The sequence below is a fragment of the Pelecanus crispus genome, chromosome 7 (genome assembly GCF_030463565.1).
Source record: "Pelecanus crispus isolate bPelCri1 chromosome 7, bPelCri1.pri, whole genome shotgun sequence".
Lineage (NCBI taxonomy): Eukaryota > Metazoa > Chordata > Aves > Pelecaniformes > Pelecanidae > Pelecanus > Pelecanus crispus.
This window is the reverse complement of record NC_134649.1, coordinates 10,100,471-10,128,452: the sequence shown is the minus strand read 5'-3', so window position 1 is coordinate 10,128,452 and position 27,982 is coordinate 10,100,471. Positions and strand designations below refer to the sequence as shown.

Below are 27,982 nucleotides of genomic sequence, written 5' to 3'. Positions count from 1 at the left end.
TACAAAATAAATACCTGGCTCCAAGCATGTATTTGTTGTTGGCAGACATTAAAGCAATTTTCAGAGGAGATCCTTTATTCCTATTTTAAAGATGAGGACATGAAGCCCAAAGGAACGACTTCCCTTGCCTGTGGTCAGCCAGCAACAGAGGTGCAGCTAGGAACAGGGTCCAAGCTCATATAAGCAACAGGAGTTCTCAACACACTGTAGCTGTAGATAAAAATTCTCAATAATATAATTCACAGTGATTTTCAAAAAGTCCACAAAAATCTCATGATGACTGTATGCTTATCTAGGCATGATCAGCTTAAATGAGAAATAAAGATGATTATGCTTCCAAAAGAAGACTATAGGCTGGACGGCTGATTTATCTTTCTTTATATCCAGTGATAACCTCTTGATGTATCTGAAACAAATTTGCCCAAATAAGGAAAAAACATTTCACTTGAGTCGAATATTCCACTTTCGTGATGCTACTTAGAACTAGGACATGCTCTCTGTTGCTCATGTTTCCCTTCACACTCATGAAAAAATTCCTGAACTACCTACACCGTAACGATGGCTAACGTTCCACTTATAAATATAAACCGTCAAAGCTCACTCTCCTCGCTAGCCTAGCTTCTCAGGGGGAGTATTTGAACCTCTCTAAATATGTTAACGTTTACATCATGTAATTGCAAAAGGCGTTTTATAAGCATTAGAGTCAAGTTATGACATTCTTACAATAGAATGAAGAGTCGATCCAATCAACAGCAAAGTTAAAAAAATAAAAAAAGTAGTAATGCAATTGAAATGTAGCTATTTTTAAATATCTGTCTGTCTCCTCCTTACCAACTGGAGACACTGACCCACAAAGGGAGAACTGAAAAGCTTTCTCACCCCCTCTTGTTTTTCAATAAGAAACCCCTCATGTTACACAGCTGTTTGCTTAATACAACTTGTTCTTATAAAAGCTCATGAGGCCAAAAGGTCTCTGCTGTGCCTGCCTTCATGTTTGACTAACTAGTCTGCATCATGTAATTCTCCACAGTGTTGGGCAAATATGCATCATTTTAATTTAATTAAAAAGGAAGCTATGTGGGCTTTTGAGCCTTGCTATTGAATTAATTTTAAGGGGCTACATGAAGGGATAGTGTTACAGATCACATGAAGTTTCTCTGCTGATGGACCTGGAAAAACTGGACGAAAACCCCCAAGCAAATAATTCAAGGCACATGTTGAAAGTGAAGTTATAACATTAAACCCCGCCCCTAAACATTTTAAGGACTAAATATATTTTGAACTCTCAACAAGTGTTATCTTACATATGGGAAATATTCAGCACACTAAATAAAATAGCTTGTAGAAGGCCGTACAGATGTGTAAGGTCTTCCTAGACATAAATACAATAGCATCTATCTCCATTTCCAGTTTCCCATCTGTAAAGTGGGACGATGATCCTCTCTCCTTTCATCCTTGTATTGTTCATTTAAACTTCAGCAGCAGAAGCTTTATCTTGCTATAGTTTTGTATAAGTCCTGACACAGCCACATTCTGATCTCTGCAGGTACTTCCAGGCTCAGTCACTAAATAAATAAATACCACTAAGTTCATGGTTCCATGAGCTGGGAAGTTGTGGTATCACTTCTGTTACAACTACTAGATGTATCTGAAGGAAAGCCTGAGCTGGAGGAAACTATACTATGGCCTGCCAATGATCCAAGACACAAAGAGCTCCTCAAAAGACACAGCAGACTTTCTACACCTAGAAAAAGGATGGAATACCCCAAAACAGTTACTCCAAAGTACCATCAGCAGAGACTCCCATGACAGGACAGCTATCCAAAATAACTCGGTAAAATGTAATTTATTCTTTTACCATTCACAGCTGCATAATAAATCAATACATAAAGGTTTTAAGTAGCTTTTAAATTAACCTATTTGTTTCACTTGAATGCTCAGCAGGAAGCTTTACTAAAAAACACTTCTGCCAAAAAAGCTTCAGCTCCTGGCATTCTGTATTACTTGTACTTCATTATCAAACTCCAATAACTGGAATAAATGCTTTATTAGTAAATACTAGTATCATCTGGTTATGAAATTTGGCTGTGGTCTGTTCCACATGAGCTGGTGACACACCATGGAATAGTCCATTAGAGGAAATAAATAATGACTGCAAGATGACTTTGTGAGATATTTTGCTGGGGACATAATTAAATTTAAACAGAGGGTGGAGGGGAGAGAGGGAGGAGAACAAAAGGCCCAAGGACGCTGTCTGGTTGTTTTTATAGGCTACTCCTTTAGTTCAATTAAAATAAGGTGTGTGGGGCAAAACATCATTATAGGTTTTAATTCTCTTTTTGAAGACCCAAAACACTTACAAATTACATGCAAAAGTCTCCATACTATGAAAATATAAAGACAACTGTCTGATAGCGTAAGGTCAGATCTAAGGCACTACAATATAACAGATGAAACTACAGAAAACTGACAGTGGGCCACGTTTACCACTCTGGTTATGTGCTGCTGTATGGGAGGCATTTCCCTCCACGCAGCTTTGTGGAGGATACCAGTGAGGAGCAAGCGGATACTGTAGTCTCAGCAAGCTAGCGCGGGGCCAGGGAAGGGACAAAGACTGTGGAAGTCCTGCCTCTGAAGTCCCAGTGTTATGATAGGAGAGCTTCAGCTAAGGAGAGAGAGCTGACAGCAGCGTGGGATAAGTCAGTTATTCCCCTTTTGAAGGAAGCAGGCACTGGGGGTGGATGACTGCCACGCCAAGGCACTACTCCTCCCTCTGCCTCCCTAGTCTGTTGCTACAACTCATCACATAATAATAAAATATTTTAGTGCTTTGTATTAACTTCATTGAGACAACATAACATTCAAGTTAGGCTAAAGGAAAAGCTAGTTCTCCACAGGGCAGATGTTAAGGCTAACACTGCACGCTCCCAGCATCTGTGGAATTCCCATCAAAGCAGTGAAGCATCTGAGATTTACAGAGGTGAGTGCCAAAAGGTTCTGAAAGGTACACTCAGATTGCTTTATTGGCAATGTGTTAACCAAAGAAGTTGGTTAGGTATTTATGAAACACTGCTATTTTTTAAAAGGGGGGAAGAAAAAAAAAAAAAAATCACTAACTCCATATATTCCATCATGTTTAACAAAGCAGAGCAGGCTGAATAAATAGGGAACATTAAAAAAAACCCACCACCCTTGAAACCCAGCAACTGAAAATGATCCAGTCAAAACAAACATCTGTGATAACAGACCTAAGTATGCGGCAGTTTCCATGCGAGAAAATCATGGTGAAGACTGAAGAGAAATAACAACCGCAAAACCCACTTGCACATGCATGCCCAAACACCTGAAATCCACCCTAAAAGCATTCCCTAATGCTAATCAGGTGTAATAAGTCTGTCTCACAGTACTAGGCTAAAGCTGCTTCCTTATTTTGGCAAAAACACATACTGACCTCTTTAAACCACCATGATAATTACCAAAGTAATTTCAAAAAATGCAACTCATTATCACTAGTTTTCCTTCCAGTACTATCCACCCAGAGTGTCTCAGCAGCAGGGAGACCACTGGGTCACTGTGTTTGTGTAGGAGTTGCTTTATGAACTGTTTTATACATAGCTGGCTTCTCCCAATATTTGGGAATTTCCCCCCCCCCAGAAACAGCCCTAGAGACCAAAGCAAAACAAAATTCTCTTGGAATAAGTTAGAGAGATTAAATGTACCATATGTTTAAAATATGATCATTTGAAAGTACCTATTTTTTGAGAGCAGACTAAGTTTTTCTTATATCTCTGGTATTGTCTAGTGTGTCAAAGGGCAGGAATGGCCCTCTAAGGCCATAAAGTCCTCTTTCTCATAAACAACACAAAAAGCCAAATACCACCCTCCGTGTTACCCTTGTAAGATCATGGGACCACAGCCACTGGTCACATAGCCACAACTGAATGAAGGATTTGTTTCATTCACTTCAACTGAAAAACAGGGCAATCCACTTGCAAACAAAACTTTAAGTCCCATGCGTGTAATTTAATGCACAGCATATTCAAAACTTTCCTTGTCTGCCTTCTGGAGCCCAGCACATTCACAGACTTGGATGGCCCTCACTCACCCACTAAGCTTTTTTATTTTATCACGTAGAGCTGGCAAACTGTGCTTGATCGAACCATATGACGACAGAAGAGAAGCTGAAGACATGGAGGCTTTGAGCATCACTTCTAAGCACACGCTAGCAGGACAGCCAAGATACAGATGCCATACAGGCACAGCTTCCTTGTTTCCTGCTCCTAAGTACCCACTGCACTAATCCATTTGCTTGCCAACAGAACGGGGATGTGGGAAGCAGAACATTCATTTTCTCCATCCTACATCTAAAAAAACCTGCCAGCTGAACAGACTGAAGCTGAAAAAACACTAATTCCATGCTTGGCACTGCCCGAGTTCAAAGGCCATCTCTGGCTGGCACTGTGACCTTCCTGCTATGAGAACAAACAGTCCACAAAAGGGTGGGCAGATTTTTTCTTTGGAACAATGGCACAGCAATGGACTGGTGTGTATGGAAAGTCTGACATGGACACATCCTCTTCACTCTCTGCAATGCCGGTGGGACCACATAACTTTGCTGAAAAACAGGTATCACATGGTGATTTGGTAGTGGTCAGCAATGAGCCAAATCTCTTCCAAGATTTCACCCTTAAGACAGAAAAAGATGCCTTGCCAAAATTGGCTTTTTCTACTGTAAAACCAGACTGAAACCTGAAATACTCTGTTCACATGAATCACTCACATATACGTGGCAGTATGTTTCAAGAATTCATGTCCTGAAAAAGAGGGGACAACCTCAGTGTTGAAGCTTCTATTTTCAAAAGTCTCTCTGCTCCCTTCCATTGCAGGTGCAATAATCCTGGCACAGCTGCCTCCAGCCTCCACCCTTCTAAGGAATAAAGTGGGAGGGTGTGGGTATGTGTGTGTGGGTGGGTGGAAAATCCCATAAAATATTAAGAGTCAAGTTTCAGACAGTCCTGTAGAGACATAAAAGATTTCAGGACATCTCATATCATGTACATGGAAATTTGCTCTGCTCCCGTCCTGCCTGCTTTGCTGTATGTTGTTTACCAGCTGCCTGCTTGACTTCACCCTATAGGTAGTTACGTTTCATGGACATTCAGTGAAAACAGCTGATGATGAACCACTCCTTTACTCTGGGATAAAAAGCACAAGTAGCTATTAACTCTGTCTATACACAAAAAATTATACAACCCATTCCCTACCTGTCCAGAGGCTAATGGTCTTACTAGGTCAGTCATCCTCTGCTAAGATGTTAAAATCTAAAATACTGAGATTGGGTTTTAACTCTCTGACTTCCTAAGCTGCTGGGCTGGGCAGATAGATAGATAGATAGTTCTTTAGGGTTCAGGTACTTAAAAGAGTTCACAGACAGAAGTAAAAAAAAAATTAAAGAAATCAAGTGCTGTCAGTTCAAACAGCCCTTTACACGCAGAGTACCCCGTTGCATAAACCTCTGATAAATGTGCTCTTCAGAACCAAAGGCTAGCGAATAAAGTCTCAAAGGAACTTTAATACAGCTCCTTGTTTTGTTGACTATTTCAGCAAGGACACACTTCTCTGAACAAAAGGGATTTTTTTTTTCTTCCTCAAGGAAAGGTAAGAGCTCTGGATAGAGCAAGTATCTTAATTTCTACAAAAGACACAAGGAAGACAGAGCATCTGATAATATATTTTCGGTATAAAATTTTTGGCACCAATACCTAAATTTTTTTTTTAAAAAAAACAAAAGTGAAAAAAAAAAATCTAATAGGCTCATCCAATTTTCAACTGGATGAAGAGAAGCTCCCTGGTTTGCTACTGTAGTGCAGAAGTCATCCAATTAAATGTTTTGATAATATATTACTTTTTCATTAGACTTGAGTTTTACTGTTACTGATGATTACATTTAAGGCATAACAGAATTATATTTGCCAAGGCTGAGTTTTTGGTCATGCCTCAAATTATTCTTTGAATTTCTTTGGAGAATTCTGCACATGAAGCCAAATAGGAGTCTCATCCAGCTCTTCTCCATATCAGTTGGAGTCTCTCCTAAATCATTCACTGAAGTCAGAGATCATAAGAACCACATTTGCATTCACTGGCTGGCTGTGTGTATGAGAAGAATCTCCTTTCTTCCAAGAAAGACTGCGCAGAAATCAGTGTTGAAAAACTGACATGGGAGTGTAAGACAGCTCACAGCACAAAAAATCCTGCACTGATTTTCAGGAAGAGTATCTGTTGTAGAGAGAAGTTATTCCTAATCTTCTCTTTCACATGGTTATTTACTGTTTGTTAAACACTTCCCATCTGTTTAGTGCTGTGGAAAGCTTTACTTTGCTTCTCCACTGGTCTCTGGCATTGCCCTCTTTTGAGTTGAACACTATTTTTCTCATTTTTACAGACAATTTGACTCTGTCTACAGCATCTGGATTTGTGGCTGTGTCTACAAACTGTGCTCGGTAACAGAAAACTTTGCAGTTGGACAGAAAACTGCATATGCTGAAACCATCATTGTAAGACAACATATTATTTCAAGGTTCCACAAGATAGGCTTCCCAATTCAAATCTCTCCTTGTACAACATGGAGTGATGTTTCCATAATATTCATGAACCACAGTGAATTGTCACACAACGGTCTTTTCTTCTAAAAAGGTGCCCATCAGCTCAACTTTTGCTGTGGTCAGTCACCATTTCCATCATACAGTTCTACTTTTTTAAACTTATAAAATATGGCAATAAAATATCATGCCAAGACTAAACTTGGCATACAAGTTCTGTCCAGAAGTAACCTCAATTAATCTTTTTCAGCTAGCAAGTAAATTGACTCAATCATTTTTAAATCACTTGAAAATTAAAGCTGTAAAGGTTCTGGTTCTCATTATTTTCTTGCAATGACAGGTCCACAGTTTCAGCACCCCTTAACTGCTCAGCTAAAACAGTTTGCAAGGACTCCTGCTGAACCTGAATGTCCTGAGGAGGCTTTGTGCCACAGATGACATTATATATGCTGCTCCCTGCCTTGCCTTAGCTATAGAGAGTGAGGCTGAAGGAAGACATTATAGCTGGATTACTATATGCTGTGCTGTTTGGAGCTCAGAATTGAATATAATAAACTTGGGTGTTTCCCATTTGCACCACTGAAGATGCTGGCTGCAGGAACAGGGACCTCACAGCCTTGACAAGCATATCTCAGACACATCATGGAATCACTTGGAGTATTTCCAGGCAACCATACAGAGGTACCTATATTCCTTATTCTACTCTTTCATGAACTGCTTACGGAGAATTAGACTGGTAGAAATCAGTCTGGCAAAGTATTCTGGAACACTATATTTTAATGGAAAGACAGTCTACTACAATACTTGCTCAGTCACTTTTTGGAGAGTAAACGTAGCAGAGGTATTCTTCAAAAGCTGCTGCTCTTTGCACTTAAATCTAAGTTCTGTCTGTTCTCTGCACCATCAGAGATTTGTGGTCTGCATCTGTTTGGAGGCTCTCGCTTGCATTAGGATTCCACCGTGCTGTGTGTTAGTCAGCCCTTCACAACTTCCAACTCTGAACGTACATCTGAACCCAACATCCATCAAGTTTCATCAGTGCATGCTAAGGGCAAAGAGGTCTTTGCTAATGGGTCCTACTGTGGGATCTGATCTTCATCCATATTTGATTTGTTTTCCCATCTGCAGATTTCCAAGAACAAAGAGGGAAAATAATTTATTACTTTGAATATCTGCCCCATTCTGATTAATCACGCCCATGACGCATGTAAAGACTTCTTGGGAGCACTATTTGTTGCTATCACTAAATCTTAGCTGCGGTCTTTTCTAGAGCATTTCAAACTGTATATACACTTCACAGTTCGGCTTTCCTGTTGCTACCATGTGTTAGCAATTAATGCACAATAAACAAGCAGACGGTTGTTCCATTTCCAGGGAATAAAATCTCCAAGGATATAAAATGGAATAGAAACTATCCATCCTTCCCCATAACCTCAGAGTTAAAAATAGAGCAAGCAATTAACTCCCCAAACGCACTACGTGATTTAGGCCATAGTTAAAACAGCCACTTCGATTTGGCATATGCTTTTACTGCTCCTGAAGTCCTGTCCTCTCCTTACCCTTAACTATTCATTCCCCACTTCTCCTTGGTGTTAGCACAAGAGTCCAAGCAGTGCTATGATAAGGTGGGCCAAAGAGAAGTCTCTACCAAAACCAAGTGTTTTTTTGCTTAGCTTAGCTTTCGGCTGGGTCAGCCCCCTTGATGTGACTCATTGTAGTACCACATAAATGCCAAAGGAGGAGAGGGTAAGATGAGGTGAGGATTGCATAAGCTGGTGTGACTGCCAAAGAAACACTCATGCAACCACAGCCCCAGTCCTAGTCTTATTGCTGGGGGCAGAAGTGTGAGAGGGAGCCTGCTTTCTCCGCTGACTTGTTCTCTGTCGCTCCCTTTGGCAGTGGCAGCCTCCCAAGTCCTCGGGGTCTGGAACAGCTTCTCTGCGTAGCAGGATTGCTAAGAGGCGCTGGGAAAATCCCAGCAATGCAGCGCTAACAATCAGTGCTTGTAACAGGACACATACAATCAAAGGACATTTCTCTGATCCGATGCGAGGCAAGTCAAGTTTCTGCTTTGTCAAGATGCTGTCGTTGCTTCCCCAATTCAAGGGCTGAAGGAAGAGGTTATAGGGTTGAGAAAATGGACCCTGAGAAGATGAGGAAGAGGGCAAAATTAAAAATCGTAACATTTCATTACACTCTCACCTGCAAATCTTTTCCCTAAGCAGATCCTGTGCTCAACAGCCAGAGGTCACTAAAAGATGAGGATTTTCCTGTTGCCTGCAGTGAACTTCACTTTGAGCAGGAAAAATGTCAAACGGAGCTGGCTGGCTTGTGGTTTGCGTCTCTTTCAAGCTCTGTATTGCCCTTTGTTCTGCAGGAAACGTAACTTTGGAAAGCCAAGAGAGACCTGGGGGCTGCCCAAATGGTTTGATAAACACTGACTTAAAGGAAGTGCATTTGCCTACTTGACTTCTTTTGAAATGTCACTAAGGCACCCATTATTTCTGCTCACTGCAGTATTTCATTTTATCCCTACCTGTTACAAAGCCGCTACTCTCAATATGGCTTGTGTTACAGGAAGGAAAGTGTAACTGGTTGAACAGACTCGAGAATCACCTTGCTCCCAGGAAGGTATCTCAAATGAGCGAAAGTGATGCTGCTGAAAGTCCTGCTGCATGCTGTTTATAAGCAAACTGATGCTGGACTGACAGTCCTTATACAAGACTGCTTCTCTTATTTAATGGTACCTTACAGAGTCAAGGAAAAGCAAGTTTAATATAACCAATCTAGAGCTTTCTGTTTATCTATACACTCCTCAGACTGACAAAACTACTAGTATACTACCTAAATGTACTTCACCAGTCACATCTTTAAAACAAAACTACTCCAAAAGCAGGACTGTATTATCATGTCACTTGCTTTACACTAATTTTATTAAAAAGCTAGAAAACTGCAGCAGACACCTTAAAAATCTGTTCTGTGATGATCTTATGAGAGCTGATGTATGTACAACTGTATGTCTATGCTTGATTCAGAAGCAGACTGATGACTGTGTGTTTATGCCTTGTGAGATGTTCAGCTGGCCAAAAAAATTGCACTGTACATGTAAACCACAATAACTTTGTAAAGGAAAACTCGCACAATGTGCCCCATATAGTTAAGACCAATTTTGCACTGTTCTTACTTGCACTTGCTTGGAACAGTTTTAACTACACACGCTCTCCATTCCCTAAAAACCACCTTTCTACATCCAGCCTGCCTCTGCACCTTAAGGAGTGTAGCTAACAGGCTACCCTGGCTCTAAACAAGCTGATGCTTTCCTCACACTGGGAGAATGTTCAGCTGTCCATGTCCAGCAGATTTACAAGCCTTCTGTGTCAATCTGACAACTCCAAAAGACTTAGGCAGGGAAAAGATTTAGCCCTATAAATACTATTATCTGAACTTCTCTTTCCACTGGCTACAGATGAATTCAGTGTAAAAGAAAAGCACAAAGCGCATAGTTAAAACTGGAAAAAATACAGAGTTGGGTTTTCAGAAGTGCTCTGCGTTTGTCTAGTCCTGCTCTAGTGTGAGCAGGTTAAGCCCTGTAACTGAGCACTTTTGGAAGTCGAAACATGAGTGTTCGCTGAGGCTCCGGAGTAATTGCTTCTTGGAGGAAGATGGTACGTACGTTAAAATGTATTACATGCCACATAATAAAAACCGAGGTTGTGCTTTTTTGCAGGTCTCATGGTATGACACTCAGCTGTTTTGTTCTGCACAGGTCCCCCTAACTGTTCACTTGGTTTTGATCCATCTGGATTTTCACCACAGAATTTTGCTTTGAGTTTCCAGTTTGAATACAGGAAAGCTCTGCCAAAACCACATCACATTCAAACCACAGGAAATCATGAACTTGGCACTGTTTTGACATGGAAGCTGTAAACAGTGTGCAGGTTCACTCAAAACTGGATCACTGTCCTTTGAGTTATGAAACACAACAAAACTTCCAGCAAACCAGGTCAGAATTCTGAATTACTAAAGCAAGGAGAAATTACGTGACTTCTGCATGGATCATGATTTTGTTATAAATATTTTCCCCTAGTTTCTTTTCCTTTAGCTATAAACATACTATGTGAAAGAATAAAAAGAGAAGTTGGGTTTCCTCCTTTCCAAGTTTATGTTAAAACAGCATTTAGCTAATTCTTATAGCTCTTAACATACACGTATCCTATTAAAGACAAGGGTAATTTCCTATTGGCAGTCTTGAGCATGAATAACTGTCAAAACCAGAGTTATACTGAAGGTATGAATAGGGTTTAGTTTTATGTGCAAAATGATACGTAGTCAACTTACAGCTAACTTACACCACTGTTACGGGTGCAAGCCTCCCATTTAAAATCCGCTAGATTTTCAGCTGCCAAACACTGGATTTTTTTCCCCCAGAATTCCCGTTAGCAAACCACAAGAAACTTTTATGAAAACGGAAAAGTCTAAAGTATGATTTTTGCCTTCAAAATAAACACTGCCCTAAAGAAACACATATTTGTAAAGAAGTCACAAGTTCATTGACGATGAAAGGAAAACAACCTAGATTTCCAGACCAAGACTGAAAACAATCCAGATTCCAAACCTACCCAAGCCAGAAGTTTGAATGCAGAGCTATGTGAAGGTGGTTTGACTGAAGTCAAGCAAATAGGAAGCAAAATGTAGTCATGCAAAAGAAGATCTATATTACAGCACTGCCTGCAAGTAAAAGGCAGTTTAATCTTGCTGAATTTCATTTTTACCAGATTTCTAAACCGGGCATTTGGAATGTCAGAAAAACTCTGCAGGGATCCATAACACACAGAACCATACATCAGACATATCTGACCTGTCATAGAGTTTTCGGATGTACATAGTTGCTCTCTCAGCTTTTCCACATCGTCTGGATGAACCTGTTCATACAAAGTGCTGCCAAACCATTCAGACTGTGGCTGGTTCAGCACAGGAGTCACAGAATCCGACACGTAGATCACTCTTCCCGTCTCAGCTGCAACTACAAACAGGAACCCATCTGCAGCCTCCAGGATAAGATGTTTCAGTTCCTTCCAAAGAAAGGATTTGATTAGAATGCCAGCAGAAAAGGGAATTACACATCTGTCACTGCCAAAGAATATTGTTTTCTTGTGATCTTAGTAGCTGATCACAACCTAGGCAGAAATTTTCACTGTAATATTGATACAACACCACAACCAAACTTGCAGCAAGCCATAAATTGCTAATCTTAATAACAAACAACACTTTGTTTTCCTTTATTGCCTTCATCTGGTGATCTCAGTGCACTTTAGGAAAATTAAGTAACATACTCACTGCATATTGTGTGATAGGCATCTAACATTAAAAAATAAAAAGTTATTTCAGAGTACAAGCAGAGGAAATGAACAGCTATAACTCATATGGCAAACTCATCCCTTAATTAAACGTCCTGAATAATTTAATTGGAGAGAAACCAACAAGTCTTTCTGGTTTTTGGGGTCTTTTTTCCCCTCAGGATGAGCTCTGTTTGTAAACTAAACAGCCACTGATAAAAGGCAGAACATGTAATGGGAACAAGGACAGGAATCCCCTGCCTCCCCTCCCATTAGGGTGCCCAAGCCACTACACAAGAAGGTTGTATCACTTCTTGCTTTCTTTTTCCAGACTGTGAATATGAAGCCTCAGAGATCCAAAGGGTGTGGAACACCCCTGTCTTTGGCGTTTTCTTTACACAGTGCCCTGCTCATCATCCTGGGTACTTCTGTCCTGAGACACCCACACATCCACCTGAGATGCAGCACCCAGAGCCCTGACCCCACCTGGGGACTGGAAGGGGGACCGTAGGCCTATAAAGCAGGGTATTTCTGTCCCTCACTTTCAGCCACTGGGTCCAGACACCCAATACCTTGAATCACACATGCAAACAGCTGCTTGCATGCATGACAGAAACGGTACCTTTGCTTAACAGAGCTTGAAAACCTCTCACAGGAAAGGATGACAACTACCACTCCAGTTCCTGGGAAACAAGCTCAGACAGCCTTGGCTTGGTGGCTCCAGTGACCACCAGAGCTTGTTAAGGTAATGCATCTGGAACTCAGAGCGTTTTGGACAATCTGAGTCCCATTCCATGTTAGACAGCTCAGCACGGCTAGTGTGCAAGTGGCAGATATTAGCTGATAAGGTGAGGATCACAACCCGGTAAATTCTGCCTAAGAAATGGATAACTCATCTCAAGAAACACTTAACAGACCATCAACTTCTGCCTCTTTATTGTAGACAAAGCATATCAATTCTGAAACACTTACTATATAAAAAACCTCACTGCATAGCTGGCTGCACTATGCAGAGGATAATGAGACCTGGTCTGCATACATTATTAACAAAGATGAAGATAAACTCTGTCACACTGCAAGGTTCAAAAAAAACCCCAAAAAGTTGCAATGGGAAGTGACCAGAGTCCCCTACCAACAACCAGCTGAATGGCACAGTCCCTCCAGAAACACACTTCAGGAAAGCCAGAATAAGTAGATGTGAACACTGAGAGGTCAGCAGCAGCTGCTGTTTCTCTAATAGAAAGAAGTATTGCCTCTAGCTATAACTTACATGTGTAAGTGCTTAAATCGTTCAGACCACAAAAATGCACACTACACCCATAGGACTTCAAAAACAATGAAGGTGGTAGGAATTTCCAGTGCACTCAGTTAAACACGGTTTTTCTTTGAACACTGGGTGCATCTTCCTTCTCCCATCAAAAACATAACCAAAGAAGTACCTCAGCCAGTACAGATGGGATTCATCTCTGCCCAGTTCAGCTGCCGGGAACTTAGGCATTGAGACTAAACAATGTTTTAACCTTCCTCTAAACCCAGGAGGGAGAGGCAGGTCTTTGAGATTCATTTCTCCCTATTTTAGAGAATCTTTGTTAGGATGGGAAGAACCCAGTTCTGGAGGTGAAAATTCCTTTCCAGTGACGAGACAGCAAGTGACTTGCTTTTCAGATGGACAGACCTCAATGATAAGAATGCCCATTTTGCTGCTTCAGAGAGAAAGATTTGTCATATAGTTAAGATCAAGTCCAAACAGTCACAAAAAAATTGTCTGTATTCAAATCTTGGATATGTAAGTTGTACCAGTTACTACACAACAGTGAAGGATCAAGCTGAGACTCCACTCCTCTCAGCATTTCCTCACATCTTTTAAGACCACAAACCAGAGAAAACAGACATTTGCGAAAAATCTACCTGTTCTGTAAGAAACGAAGGCTTGTAAGCTCCATCAGTAGATTTGTTTCCAGTGCCCCTCATTGACTTCATGTGTGAAACAGCCATCCGAAGAATGGTCAGCTTGTCAGGCTTACGAGCCAATGCACTACAGGTGGGTACCATATCAGACAGTTCAGTGATGTACTGTGTCATCTTATTTCTCCTGCGTCTCTCAATTTCACTATGATTCTCCCTGAACGTTTAAAGAAACACCAAACCAACAGAAAAGCAGATATGATCAGTGTAAGTATTTCAACTGGAGGTAACGAATCATACTACGTTGCACTTGTTTTGCTGTTTTCACCCCAGGAGAGCTAAGTGCTTTACCAAGCTAAGCACTATTATCCCTCAGTTTATAGACAGAAAATCCAGGCAACAGAAGGATAAATATGATTCGCCCATAGCTGTGAAAAGAACCCACATTTTTCTAGCTATTGGCTTCTGGCCTTAATATCTTAACCAGTTTAACCTCCTTTGGTTTAAGGACAAAAAATGAAGTAGAAAGATGTAAGGAACTGACAACCGCCAACTCCAGCCAAACTCCCAAAGTTGCTGTGATGCATCTCACAGCTTCCAGTCCTTGCTCAAGGTGTGTTGGATCGACTTATAAAAGGTCCCTTTTTAGAGGAAACCTCTCACTAACAGCTGGATCAGGTCAGCATAAGTGTCAGTGCTGACTTACAAAAAAAACCCCCACTCAATGATAGCACAGATCTCCAGTCCTATAATGCTGTGTGGAAGGTCCCACATCCCTGTAGGGAGACACTACATGCCTACAAGATCAGACTGCAGGACTAGGACAGTATAACAGTACATACAAAAAAAAACCCAGTAAATAAATAAAATGAGTATGAAAGACAGCAAGTAAACATCTGGCTTGTCAGACATAGATCAGGATTAATATTTGAGAACAGGGAAATAACAATGACAGTACTTGATGCTGCCCCACTTTGGGCTGAGCTCCAATGTTCTCATTCTTTATAGAAAATACATGACTGAGGTAGTGACTCAAATTTGAGAATTCTCAAAATGGACAGTCACCAAAATCTTTCATAACTGAGGATCTGGGAGTTCAGTTTTCCCATACTTTAAATCACCATTGCTTGATCACTACTGAGGGATTACACCAATATATCCATCTGAGATGGTCCAAATGAACCTAGAATACTTCAGTGCCTAGCGCTTATTTTTCCCATACTGTACCTGTCAGGTGGCAGCTAAATACAAGTACACGACAGGTACATGATGCTTCAGATGTCAAAGCAGCATCTTCCATTGATTTCAATGAGCCGTGCATGGCATTTTCTTGGGGGATCGCTGGCTGATCCAACAACATGTGAAAGGTGATCATTTGGAGAGTCCACCAGCATTGACCGTCATGATAACACAACATTAAAAGAAACCGCAACATTCTTTGGAGCTGACTGTTATGAAGACTGATCATGAAAGTAGAAGCTAGGCTTGGCACACTTTCTGGCTACTGTTAATAATGGACCCTTTTCTTAAAATGCAGGAAAGAATCCAAGTTGCAGTATGCTGCTTCCTGAAATAGAGGAATGCATGGGCTTGCCCTGCTTTACAATGTGTTTCCCAGCCCTGCACACTTAGGTGTCATATGCATGAGGCACTGTCTCCAGAAATATCACTTGGTAGGGTTACATGCACAGTTATTATTCCTCCTGATGCCTATGCTTACTGCACTGATATTCAGGAAATCCAGCTATAGGTCCCTGCAATGATAGCCCATGGTGGTTTGGTAAATTAGACAGTTTCTTGGTTAAGGTCACTATCTACTTACCTACGTATTACACCTTAATAGTGAACCTTTCCATTTCAAATGGCCGATAAACAGCCTTTGTGCAGGTCTGCACAGGTGCAGGAGGTAACAGCGCCTTCAGGAGTCGGACCATATACGCAGGCACAAGCAGAACGGCTTGTGTGAGAGTGCACATGTACATTAAGAGCACACGTGTGTACATGTCAGCATATACATGCAGATAAACATGGACAAGGGGAAGAATAATGCATTTTTACATGATGAAACCTTGCTCTAAATTCAGCATTTTCAGAGAAATGGTGATCAAGAAAAGAGAGACAAAGAACACAAACATCCATCACATTTTACATTTATAAATACATATTCCATTGCCTGCCACTAAAGTATTTTAATACTCCTCAACACTAAAAACAACCATTATAAAGAGTAAACAAAGAGACTGCAAAATTTCCTGAGAAGAAAGAGAAGAATAGCCAACAGTCCATTTTATTTATGATCATAAAAGCTAAAAAGTAATAGTATGTTAATCAATTGGCCACGAAAACATTCAAGCAAACAGAATCCTGAAACTTTCCTGACACTAGTTCAAATTTAAACCCTTAGAAACAAAAAGAGGGGCCTTGCTCCTCTTCCAGAAGTGTCTGCCCTAGGAACCCTGGCATTCATAAACATGTATACAGAATGATGTCCTAATTCTGTCTTTTCTAACTTTGTTTTTATATGGAAATTTTGGAGGGACGTTAAATTTTGGGAGACTGCAGGAGCTGATCCAAACCCACTTAGATTTAGAGTTAGTATGTCTGATTTCAAGCATTTCTGGATCAGCCAGCCCTCCTGACTTGTGACCAGTCAGAACGGCATCATATAAAATAAAAATGGGGGCAAACCATATTTGATTTTCCTTTTTCCTACCTGGCCATCCTTTCTGTGTCAGCAGTACTTTGATCATCGTCCCACCTAGAAACAAAATAACCAGCTCTCTAAGCTAAGGTACACGTACTGAGATTTTTTGGACACGACCATCCCCCTCTTTTCTCTCAGCAGAAGAGCTCTACAGAACACGCCTACCTTGCAAACTTTTCCTTATCACCAGAGATTTGATCACCATCATACCTAGAAACAAAGGACAGTAAGTAAATTCACAAGGGTTATACATCGCATGATAGTCAACACACAGCAGAAAGCAGAGAGGTTCACAACTGCAAACTATTACAAATAACAGCAAGAAAAATGAGGGCATGAGAACGACAAAGCAAAGAAAACGCAGAGTCTGACAAAACTTCCAAGCCATGCTGATTCAAAAGCTCCATTTGTATATTAAAAAAGTTGGAGACACATTTCAGTGGATTTATGCAAACACTTTCACATACACTCATTGCTTGGAAAACTTAACAACCAGCACCATTACAGAAAACACCACTGAGCTTTTATCGACAGCAGCCCATGAAATATTCATTGCTGTGTTGGAAGTGAAAGAGCTGTATCTTTTCCAGATTGCAACCCGCTCCATTCAGCAGAGGGCACTGATGGTCTACAGATAACATGGGAGGGCAGAGACACACGCTTAAGTGCAATGCCTTATTTAAAGATGGCTTCAGAAAAAAGCTCTAGTAGGTGCAGACACTGTGCTGTCTGTTGGTCAGACTGGCAAAAGTCAGTCAGGCAGATAAAACTGCTGGGTAAATAGAAGTGAAATTAAAACTGGCTTAAATCCCTAGAAATAAACAGGTACCTCATTCCTACTCAAATCAACAGAAGTTAGATGCCCTCCCAGGTACATACAGTGTATCGGCAGCAACTTTACGGAGGAAATCCTGATGAGTGGGACTTTTGCCCATGGGGTTAAAGCTTCACTGTGTCTGAAGCGTGGTCCCAGAGACAGGCAGCAACACAACATTTTGCTAAAAAATGACATGCTGCTCCTCCCTTCCCTTTCCTAAAAACATACTAATCCTTTGAAATTAGTTTTTGCTAGAATAATTAAAAAAGACACATTTTTTGAAAACAATCTTACTTTTGGAGAAACCAAAATGCTTGCTCCAAAACAGAAAATGTAGGTTTTCAAAAATACAAAAATAAGGCTAATGGCTTTTCTAGATTTGAAGATTATTACTGCTCAAGAACAGTCAAGTGATATTTTGTATTAGAATTAGCTTTTCCAAAATGATGTAATTTATTACAAAAGAGCCTATGAAGCTATGAAGCTTCTATGTATTAGCTAACAAGGTAATGCAGCATAATTAAGCATCTTTTTTCTTCTAAAAAGCTAACAATTAACTTCTTCCTTTTTTTCTTCTCAAATGAATTAAAACTAATTTTAAGTACCGCAACCGTGCAAGTTCCTCTATAAGGCTTCATATTTTCCTTCCCCAGTAAGACTCATTCAAACTCTGAAGAGAAAGCTTAAGTGAGACTTGAGCTGTATTTCTTTCTACGTTGTGTTTAACACCAACACCCTCAAAACAATTAAATGAAAATGCCACTTTCTTCCACTTGACCCTGCCCAGAGAACAGACTGAGCCCAAAAAATTTTAAACAAAAAGACAGATTCAATGAGGAATGGCAACATGCCGTCATGTGAGAAGTACATGCATACGCCTCCATGTGACAATGAGATGCCATGCAGAGATACCTGAGCTGGCTTGGAAGTCCCTGAGAAGCAAGGTATGTTAACTCACGTGGAGTACCACACTAACACCACTATCTCCTGTGCTCCCACTACCTTGGGGCTTGTCTACTCATCCTTGTCTGGTTGGCTGGGCTGAAGATGTTATTGCCTCCAACTACTGGTTTCTCCCTTCCAGTCTCCTAGCCGACCTCTCTGCGCACATGGTTCTTCAGGCACTTCAGTCAAAGCCAGCTGGGTTAGCTTAAACATTTAAACAGCAGTTCTTTCTAACCGAGTAATTTTGACTGAGAGAAGCTAGGAATCAGCCACATGAGCAATTTGGAGAAGGGAAAAGTCCTACAAGGAGGGCATAACTAGAAGAGGATGTCTGACCATGGCCCTGGGTGTCTCTGCACTGTCTTTCTGTACTCTCTAAAAGCACAGCAATCTGGGGTTTTTACAGCATTTAAGATTTAAATACCAAATTTTGATCTGACATCTAAAATCAACTGAGTCTAAGCACAGCACAGCATGCCTCTCCAATAAAAATAATGGAACTATTGGCTGTCCCCACCATCAAACTTTGAAAGGCTGAAGGCAGGATGGAGATAGACCAATGCACGTGCACCACTGTGCCTAGAAACCCTGACGCTTATGCAGGCACAAATCAGGTCACATTCATGATAAATCTTGTTCCCTTAACATGTATCTGCTCGCAAACATCTGATTAGCCCTCAGATCACCAGTTTTAACACCAGAGACTGGAATATCCTTTCTGTAAATGACATCAGCTAAACAGGGGTGCTGCTGGTCTTGTCCAGTAGGTTATGATACGCTGTTACAGCCCATCTTCAGCATACTTATCTTTCAGACTGACTAGGAAAATCTTGTTAAAACCCTACGGTGACAGCTGTGTTTGAACATGGCTGCTGCTATAGAGCTGCAGTTACAATCTGGATAATCAACAGTTATCTGTAGGCCTCAAAGTATCTACCCCTCACTGCAGCTGCTTGGTTTCTAATGAAAAAAATGCAAACTGTGACCAGAAAAAAAGGAAAAGTGGAAAAAATGGCAATGATGCTTCAATGTTTGTTTTTATTTCTAGCTTAGAATATTCCACATTAATTAACATTTATTTTGGCAATTTTTACTATTCAGTCACACCTAATGGTACATAATGGGCTTTAATCTTAAAAAAACAACCCACACCTCTAGGATCTGTCATATTGTCTTAACAAGCAGTTAACATCTGAAATAAATTCAAAATAAAATTAATTTTCAGTGGCAGAAAGACAACTTCAGCAATGCCAAATAACCGAAGTTCATCTACAGCAGTTGAAACAATAAGCTAAAAATCACAAATAAGCTAAAAATCACAAATTTTCTCATTCAACATAGCTGCAGAGCGAAATTATGACACACACACTGTCAGCTTTGTAAGCCAATAACTACATTAGGCAGATTTCTGCCAGGATGCTTAATTTGCAGAGGAAGCTGATAAAAACAGTAACTAGAATTTAGGTCAAGTTGTTGGCAAGTTCTTCAGCCCATATTCATATTGACTTTAAACACCGGTAGTGAGACAGCTGTCTTTCTCCACTGAAAGAAGTCAGAGGTTTGGCCAACTTTGTAAATGCTCACCTTGAAAATTTGCTGGGCCCCTCCCCATCTTCATCATCGAAGTCCATTCTGTAAAAGCAAGATTTCCAAATCAGTAATCATGATGCTGGCAATGGTAACATGAACATTCAAGCCAGCGGTTCTCAACCTTGTTTGATTTATATTTTGACTGGCGGTGTTATCAACTGTAGATTCCAGTCTTGCTCATATTCTCCAGACCCCCTAAAAGCAGCTCATCAGCTGCCAGGAACACAAAGAATATAAGTTTTAAAAAAAACAAAACAAAACAAAACAAAACGAAAGGTAATAAATCAGTGTTCTGCTCCACAGAAACCTGCACTATTAAAATTAACAAAAGGAAATATTAAACAAATGCTGTTCTTGTGAGACGGTCAGAAGTAATACTTCTTAGGCCTGATAGAAGTTTACAGAAATCAGTGGGGACTCTATGTTACAGGACTGAAATTAAGGCTAAAGAAAACAAAGTTCTAAAGCTGTACACATAACAAACACGGGGCCACTATTTTTGCCCCAGTCTAAAGAAAGCACGTTAGAGGTAGAGCAGAATAAAATCCCAGCCTCCCTGCTACGTCACCATTATTGATTGTAACTGCGGTACATTCTTTAGACTTGCTCTACATTGCCAATCATTTGACACAAATTACCAGCCAGCCTGCAGATGGCAACTGCTTTGTGGTATTCCTGCGGTCATTACTAAAATGACCTATGGGTCTACTGTGCACCTAACTTACCTGGTTTTTGTCCCAGACCTTCTTCTTAAGTCAGTGGAAGAGACGAGCTCTTCCTTGGGCCAAATCCCAGCCCTCCAGTTAGGCTCCTCCAGGGAGCCAGAAAAAGCAGGAACCTCTTTCTTCACTTCTTACACAGAGAGAGACTAGGAAGATTAACTTCCTAAATTAGCCACCTAAATTAGTTTCCTATGTTAGGCAGTGTGATTGTCTCCTTCCCATTGATATTAAGTCACTACAAGTTATGCAACAGTGTAATTTCCAAAGCATTTTATAAATTTTTACACCTTTAAAAAGAGGTGGACAAATACATATCCCAATTATAAGGCGGTGACTCTGCCATTAAGGCAGACTAAGAACCAAGCTGATATAAAATTATAATATACAATTATTGTATTAGTGTATTTATTTTAATAAGAAAATACATTAGTATGATACACAGACCTTGATCAGTCATTAAATGTAATTTGTGTAGATAGGAAATCATAGTTTTGTTTTGCAAACAATTTTGTCGGGTTTCTTTAACGCCCTAAGCTTTCTAACATTTCAGTGTAATAAAACTTCATACAATTACAGATTCCATCTCTCTAACACTCTTCATATTAACAACAGATATAAGTCATGTTAAAGGCAAAAACCCTGCAAAGTGACAACAATATTTATCTCAGTATTAAAAGAAACTCCTACCAATTAAAAATTAAGATTTGTATGTTCAGAGTGTGGGAACAGTGACTTAAAAATGCTTGCTAAAACTACATCGGCATAGAGAAGTACGAGTGCCCGTCAGGCAATACCGCCTTGCTTCCTGACTCTGATAACCAAGACAGACTGGTCTATAGGAGACGCGTCCGAGTTACAGCAATCTACGTACAATCAGGACAAGGGCAACAAATAAGCAAAGGAACTGGAAACGGTATTAGAAAAGTCACAAGAATATTTTCCAGACGGTAACGGTGATTGCTCATTTCTGGAGGAAGCAGAAGGAAAACCATTCTACCCGGAGTCTTAAGAAAAGAGGTGTATTTCATTTGGTTAAGTTTGATGCAATCATCTTTTTCACTATAAATTCCATTTTTGCTCACCTAATTAGCATCAATCTGGTTTCAGAGTCAGCGGCCTCCCAGCTGCCTTGCGCAGAACAACACGGACCTCCAGTGGCCAGCGCCCTCGCTCCTGCCGCGGGCCGGCTGCTCAGCCAGGACCCAGCCACACGCTGCTGCTACCTGCCACCCCAAATGCAGCCTGCAGCGCTGGCACCAGCAGCCTCAATTTCCCCGGACCGGCTGCATAAGCCATGCTCCCAGCAATTCAACATTTACGCATTACCATCTAGCCGAAGGTCTCCTCTTACCTACCTGCTTCTTCCCCACGTATAATAATGTGCCTGTAGGTGACATCCCAGAACAAACCTCCGAGTTATTTCAATTGCAGTGTTTCTACGTACGCCAAAAAAGTGAAAGTCCATGTTACAGGGGAGCTGTTTCTTTACAAGCGGAGGGCACGCTCGGGCCAGCACTGGGCAGGCTCCGCCTGAAACCACGTGCAAAAGCATCACGTCAGGCACATCCTTCACTGGTTTCACTGGCAACTGAAACACAACTGAGAGAACCCCCCGGTTTCAAAGTTGGGGGATGAGGGCAGCAGAAAATACATATGCCTGCGGTGGGGAAAAGCCTCTTCTTCAGGGATTCAATAAGATACTGCTTTAATGTGGGGCGGGTTAATTTTGTAATTCTTTTTCTTCTTCTCCAATATACTGAGATCCTGTGCCTTGGTAGATTTTCTTAGCTTCCAGCCAAATACTCCAGCTGAGTGCTAAGAGAAAGATTTTTCCCCCCAAATACTAGCTCTACTGCATTTAGTCTAGTTTATTATTACTGGAATATAATGCAGAGAATTACAGAAAACCTGATGACAGTTTAAGGCTCGATCCTGCTGCCCACACTGTATACCTACCTCCAAAGGACTAAGTGGGACTAGCACACCTATTTATCTAGATGGCTGGATATCAGCTTCTTATCTTGTAAGATCTTGACAGGTTAATAACCATAGGTAATACTTACCACATTTATAGTGGGCTCATCACAGCAGAATCTGAGTGCCTAGGGTGCAATACCGGACTGTAGCAGACTAAATCTTTAAATAATGCCTTTGCATTATTAAAAACCTTGATTTCATTCCAAATGCAAGATTATTAAAAAAAACCCAAGAAATTGAAGATAAAGTCCATTAAAAATATCAATACTTGTAAAAGTGCAACAGCAAATGTATCTCTGTCCCATCTTTGTCAATAAACACATTTCCTAACTTCACATTTCACTGTGCAAAATACCCTTCAAAACCTGAAAAAAAATCCTCAGGTATGAAGTCATTGATTCCAATGTCCCGCCTGAACCACCGTGTCTGCTTTACAGCAAGGCAGAGTGAAAGATACAGAATCAGTTGTAACCTTTAGCAGAACACAGTAGAATACATTAAAATAACATTCCAACAAACTCCTCATACCCTGACAGATAAGATCTTCTGCTCAGATAGAATATATTGCACATTAGCAAAACAGTAGAAGCAGCCTCCAAGAAGACAAACGACATCATTTCAGAAGTTTCAGAAAGAGTATCTTTTATCTTCATTTAAAATTCCCATTAAAAAGAGACTTTAAAAAAGAGTTGCACTATGCTCTTTTGTTTTGAAGAGACGGCATAAATCTTGTTTTCCTCTTTCATGCTGTTCATGTCAATCGTGAAAAGGCCTTATATATGAGGTACTTATTAGAATATATTTTCCTCAAAATACATGTGGGTACCATAAATACCGTGACAAAAATATTTTTTAAAAAATCATGTATTTTTAATTAGAAACATTTTCATACAAAAAAACCTCTCCAACAAGGTGGTCCTGCACAGGTTAAAAAGTTGAGATGGGAGAGGATTGGAACATTGCAACAAAATGATTATGTAAAATTCCCAAGAAATGTCAAAAGATGGCTTGCCACGATTATACAGCATAGGAAGGAATGATCTGGAGCAGATGCAGCTGAAAGGCAGATGGGGATCTGTGCTCCAGCCCTCTGTTCAGTGCAATATAGGGGGGTACACCTGGGTGGGAGGCTGGTGGGCTGTGGTCTCTTCCTCCCCATAACTTACAGTTCTGGGTCAGAGCAAAGACAAGACCATAGGCTGAACTGAAACAAAACCAATGCATCTATAAACCAACCAAAAAACCCCACCAACCCTCCCTCTCCAAGTACAGATTACCTAGGAAGGTAAAAAAGCCCCATATCCTCTAATACAGCAGAACCTCAAGAAAAACCATGTTAAATAAAGAACTGACCTTACAGATATTGACGGTAGTCACTGACCACTGCAATGCATTATCTTATGTGCTACTAGGCTGTCACTTTTTTCTATAAAGTACTTGGTATAATTTATAGAAAGGAAAAATATTTTTCCGAGCTGTCAATGAAGCTGAATGCCTACATGGCAGAAACACCTTCTGGACAGCCAATGAGTTTAAACTGATCTACATTCAAGTCCATACAGCAATTACTCTGCCAGCTTGCCTCAGCAATTATGAGAAAAGAAACAATTTTCAGAGATAACCGAAGCTGGAAAAGATGACTGTGTTCACTAGCTGCATTCCTTTATGTTTGACACAAAGCATTTATTTCTAAAATGCCCAAGGATTTAGGTGTACAAAGATGTATCACCAGGACAGTAATGAAAGGACCAAGTGTTAGCTGCAACTTTGTTCAAAGAGAAGCTAGGAGGTATTAGATACAGCAGGCATTCTGTCCCTCAAGGTCTGAATACATACACATTGAACAAAAAAAAAAAAAGCACCCTCAGCTCAGGCTTGGAGAAGGGCTATTAGTTCAGAGCTATGGTGCTCTGAACCATACCTCTGATAAAATACCACTCTCTGGGTATAACAGCAAATCTATACTAATTTACTCACTGAGTCTGCATGTTAAATACATTTAAAATAATTTGATTTTGTGTTCCTCCCACCCTCCCCCCACACCACCTTCTCACAAATAGATAATGATACTTAAAATGCAATGGTTAAAGCATAGCTTTTAATTAATATCAAGTCAGTATTTAATATAATCAGAAGATTTCACAGACAGCAGCACCAACCCTTGTTAACAGTAATTTGCAAACTGGTATTCGCAGCTGACATGGTTTATGATCAAAACAAAAAGATCAACTACCCTGCAGCTCAAAAGGGCAAAAGTTTATATAGAATCATAGAATTCTTTAGGTTAGAAAAGACTTTTAAGATCATCCAGTCCAACCATTAACCTAACACGACCATGTCCACCACTAAACCAATTAAGGGCAGAGTAATAATTGATTTCATGTTTCCTGGCTTGGTGGTTGGATTATTTTTTAATGAAAGTAGAAAACTAGAAATTATTAAGGTTGGAAAGGACCTCTAAGATCACCAGTTCAACCATCAACCCAACACTACCATGCCCACTAAACCATGTCCCAGAGTGCCACGTCTACCTGTTTTTTGAACGCCTCCAGGGATGGTGGCCCGACCACCTCTCTGGGCAGCCTGTTCCAATGCTTGACTACTCTTTCCATGAAGAAATTTTTCCTAATATCCAATCTAAACCTCCCCTGGTGCAGCTTGAGCCCATTTCCTCTTGTCCTATCGCTAGCTACATGGGAGAAGAGACCAACACCCACCTCACTACAACCTCCTTTCAGGTAGTTGTAGGGAGCGATAAGGTCTCCCCTCAGCCTCCTCTTCCCCAGGCTGAACAACCCCAGTTCCCTCAGCCGCTCCTCATAAGACCTGTGCTCCAGACCCTTCACCAGCCTTGCTGTCCTTCTCTGGACACGCTCCAGCACCTCAATGTCTTTCTTGTAGTGAGGGGCCCAAAACTGGACACAGTATTCCAGGTGCGGCCTCACCAGCGCTGAGTACAGGGGAACAATCACCTCCCTGCTCCTGCTGGCCACACTATTCCTGATACAAGCCAGGATGCTGTTGGCCCTCTTGGCCACCTGGGCACACTGCTGGCTCATGTTCAGCTGGCTGTCAACCAGCACCCCCAGGGCCTTTTCGGCCAGGCAGCTTTCCAGCCACTCTTCCCCAAGCATATATGGTATGTAGCAATGAAAAGATCTTAATACTTTGTTTTCCCTTTTGAGTGCAAGTCTGAAAAGGCTTTTTCATTGAACAGTTTCAAAATAAAAAGGTGATGCCTGTCAAAGACAGATTCCGGGAGTTTCTCAGACCAATTTCCTACAGTCAGCTCAGCATATGAAGCACACTCAGTAGGGGTATATCTCCACACTGTCCTGTCTGAAGGAACCCTCTTTGGAACAACCATCCTGAGTGTTCATGTCACACTAGCTTAGCTCCACATCCAAGGCAAGGTCCACCTTTTCCCTTGTTAATTCATTTCAGGACTGAGACTCCAGCACTGTTACCTGAGCAGACACCTAAAACTGGCCAACGCACCTTGGCAAACAATCCCTAGAGTAGCTCTCACAAGGAATAATGCCTTCTCCTTAGGTGTCCATCAGTGAAGATTTTACTCACACTGTCAATCCCGTTAAGCCCTACCATTGTCATATTTAGGGCTAAATATAAGACTAATCAATCTCTTTTGCAAGCACTCCCTGATCAGATATCTCTGAGAAAGCATCACCTAAAGACCGTTATTTGTGACCAGTCTTTGATAAAACCAGGGTTTTTTGTTAATACTAGAGGGTAGTTTTCTGCCCTTCTGCAGTTCTTGCTACACTTCTAACACAGAGGATTAGTATGAGTTGCCACAGAGCAGTATGATGTGGAAAAACTATCCTACACCCCACCAACCTCTGAAGTTGCACAAAACAAATTGTCATCTTTAGCAGAGCCCTCAAGCTAGTGCAAGGGCTGAACTTGATTCAGGCCCTTTCTCCCAGAAGCAGACTATGCTGCATTTCCAGCGAGACCTAGAATATCGTAGACCACAATCTCTGAAGAGTGACTGCTTGTGCTGTTTTTGTACCTGGGACTATAAAGGAAACATTTTTAACAGAAGGCCTTTATTTCAGATTCCAAGTCCAAACTTCAGATGAAGTTGGATAAGTCTGCATGTGCAAGTAAGAACACATCTTGCTGCCTTTATTCACATGATAAACCCTTTTGAGATTAAACAGATGTAGGCAATACACGTTCATTACATGTACAACAGCCACAGGATCCAAACTCCATTTCTGGATGCTTTGCCAAACCTGAAAGCCTTTTGAAGCATGCAAAACAACAAACAATACACTTATCAGCAAGTCTGATCTTGCAGGAAGAGCAGATACATTGAAAGGAAAGACAAAACATCAATGACTAATGCCATAACACAGTCTACATACATAAACATTACATAATAAACATACACATATAGGTACATTTTCAGTTTTTCAATACTAGTCATTTCAGTTTCAGACCTGAAAATAAAAGAAATGGCTTACCCAGAGCGGCGCTTTCCTCCTCTGGAAGGCATGGATCCTGCCATTCTCACTTGTCCACTTGCCATTGGTGCCACCGGCAAGGCCACCGAGCCAGGAATATCTGATGCCATTTCTGTAATGCAGAGGTAGGGGAAGGGGGGGGAGAAAATCCTTTAATCCATTACCTTCAAGGAGAAACCTGTGATGACAACATTAGAGAAAGGCCCTTTCAAAAAAAAGCAGAGAAAGCTTTCCTTTTTATTTCTAAGGAAAAGCAAAGCTCTCCTATGAAAGACCAGCAGATTCACAGCTCCCTTAAAAGAAGCCCAGTTCTCTCAATATCCATTGCGAGTGCCTCAGGAGACAATCGCAGGTAGGTACCTCTGTATTTCAATTTACCTAATGGTTCTCATTTTACTTTTCAGAGGGGCTGTTAGATGAAGGCCAACAACCTTTTACAGTAGTTAAACTGCCCTGTAGAGAAATGCAGAGCTGAATTCCCAAGACAAATGATCATGGTACCAGCGTACCAAGAAAAATAGAACTTCAAAAACTTCTCAGTTTGCCAGTGAGGTCAAGAGTTTAGAGCAGGGTTGAATTATGAGGTGACATTGCTTTTTATTATTTATATTCTGATGGCATTCAGAGGACCAGACTGAACTTAGCAGAGCTCCAAGGCATCCTGTATTTCTGCGTGGTGCCTTGCAGGATGGAACCGAGCCCAAAATCCAGGCTGATATTCACCCCTCTGCCAGCTCTCTAGATACAGCCCTGTACAGGTTAATGAGATCTTCAAATCTCAAAACTTTGACCTGAGGAACAGCAAGAGCACACCCTACGCAACGTTTTTCAGACCGCTAATGACAACTACTTTTACAACCTATTAGTAGCAGCTCATTACACTTCAAAAAAAAAAAG

The 27,982-nt window shown here is 40.9% G+C and overlaps 1 protein-coding gene across 1 annotated transcript in view; it reads right to left on the bottom strand.

The window, feature by feature from the left end:
- ARNT2 (aryl hydrocarbon receptor nuclear translocator 2) overlaps positions 1-27,195 on the bottom strand; it is a 79,161-nt gene extending 51,966 nt beyond the window's left edge. The window contains exons 1-4 of the mRNA XM_075713751.1: positions 27,086-27,195; positions 19,891-19,938; positions 13,844-14,057; positions 11,458-11,671 (exon numbers count right to left, since the gene is read on the bottom strand). Coding sequence (XP_075569866.1) covers positions 11,458-11,671; positions 13,844-14,057; positions 19,891-19,938; positions 27,086-27,195 — 586 coding nt within the window. The remainder of the gene's footprint in view (positions 1-11,457; positions 11,672-13,843; positions 14,058-19,890; positions 19,939-27,085) is intronic.
- Positions 27,196-27,982: the final 787 nt, after the last annotated feature.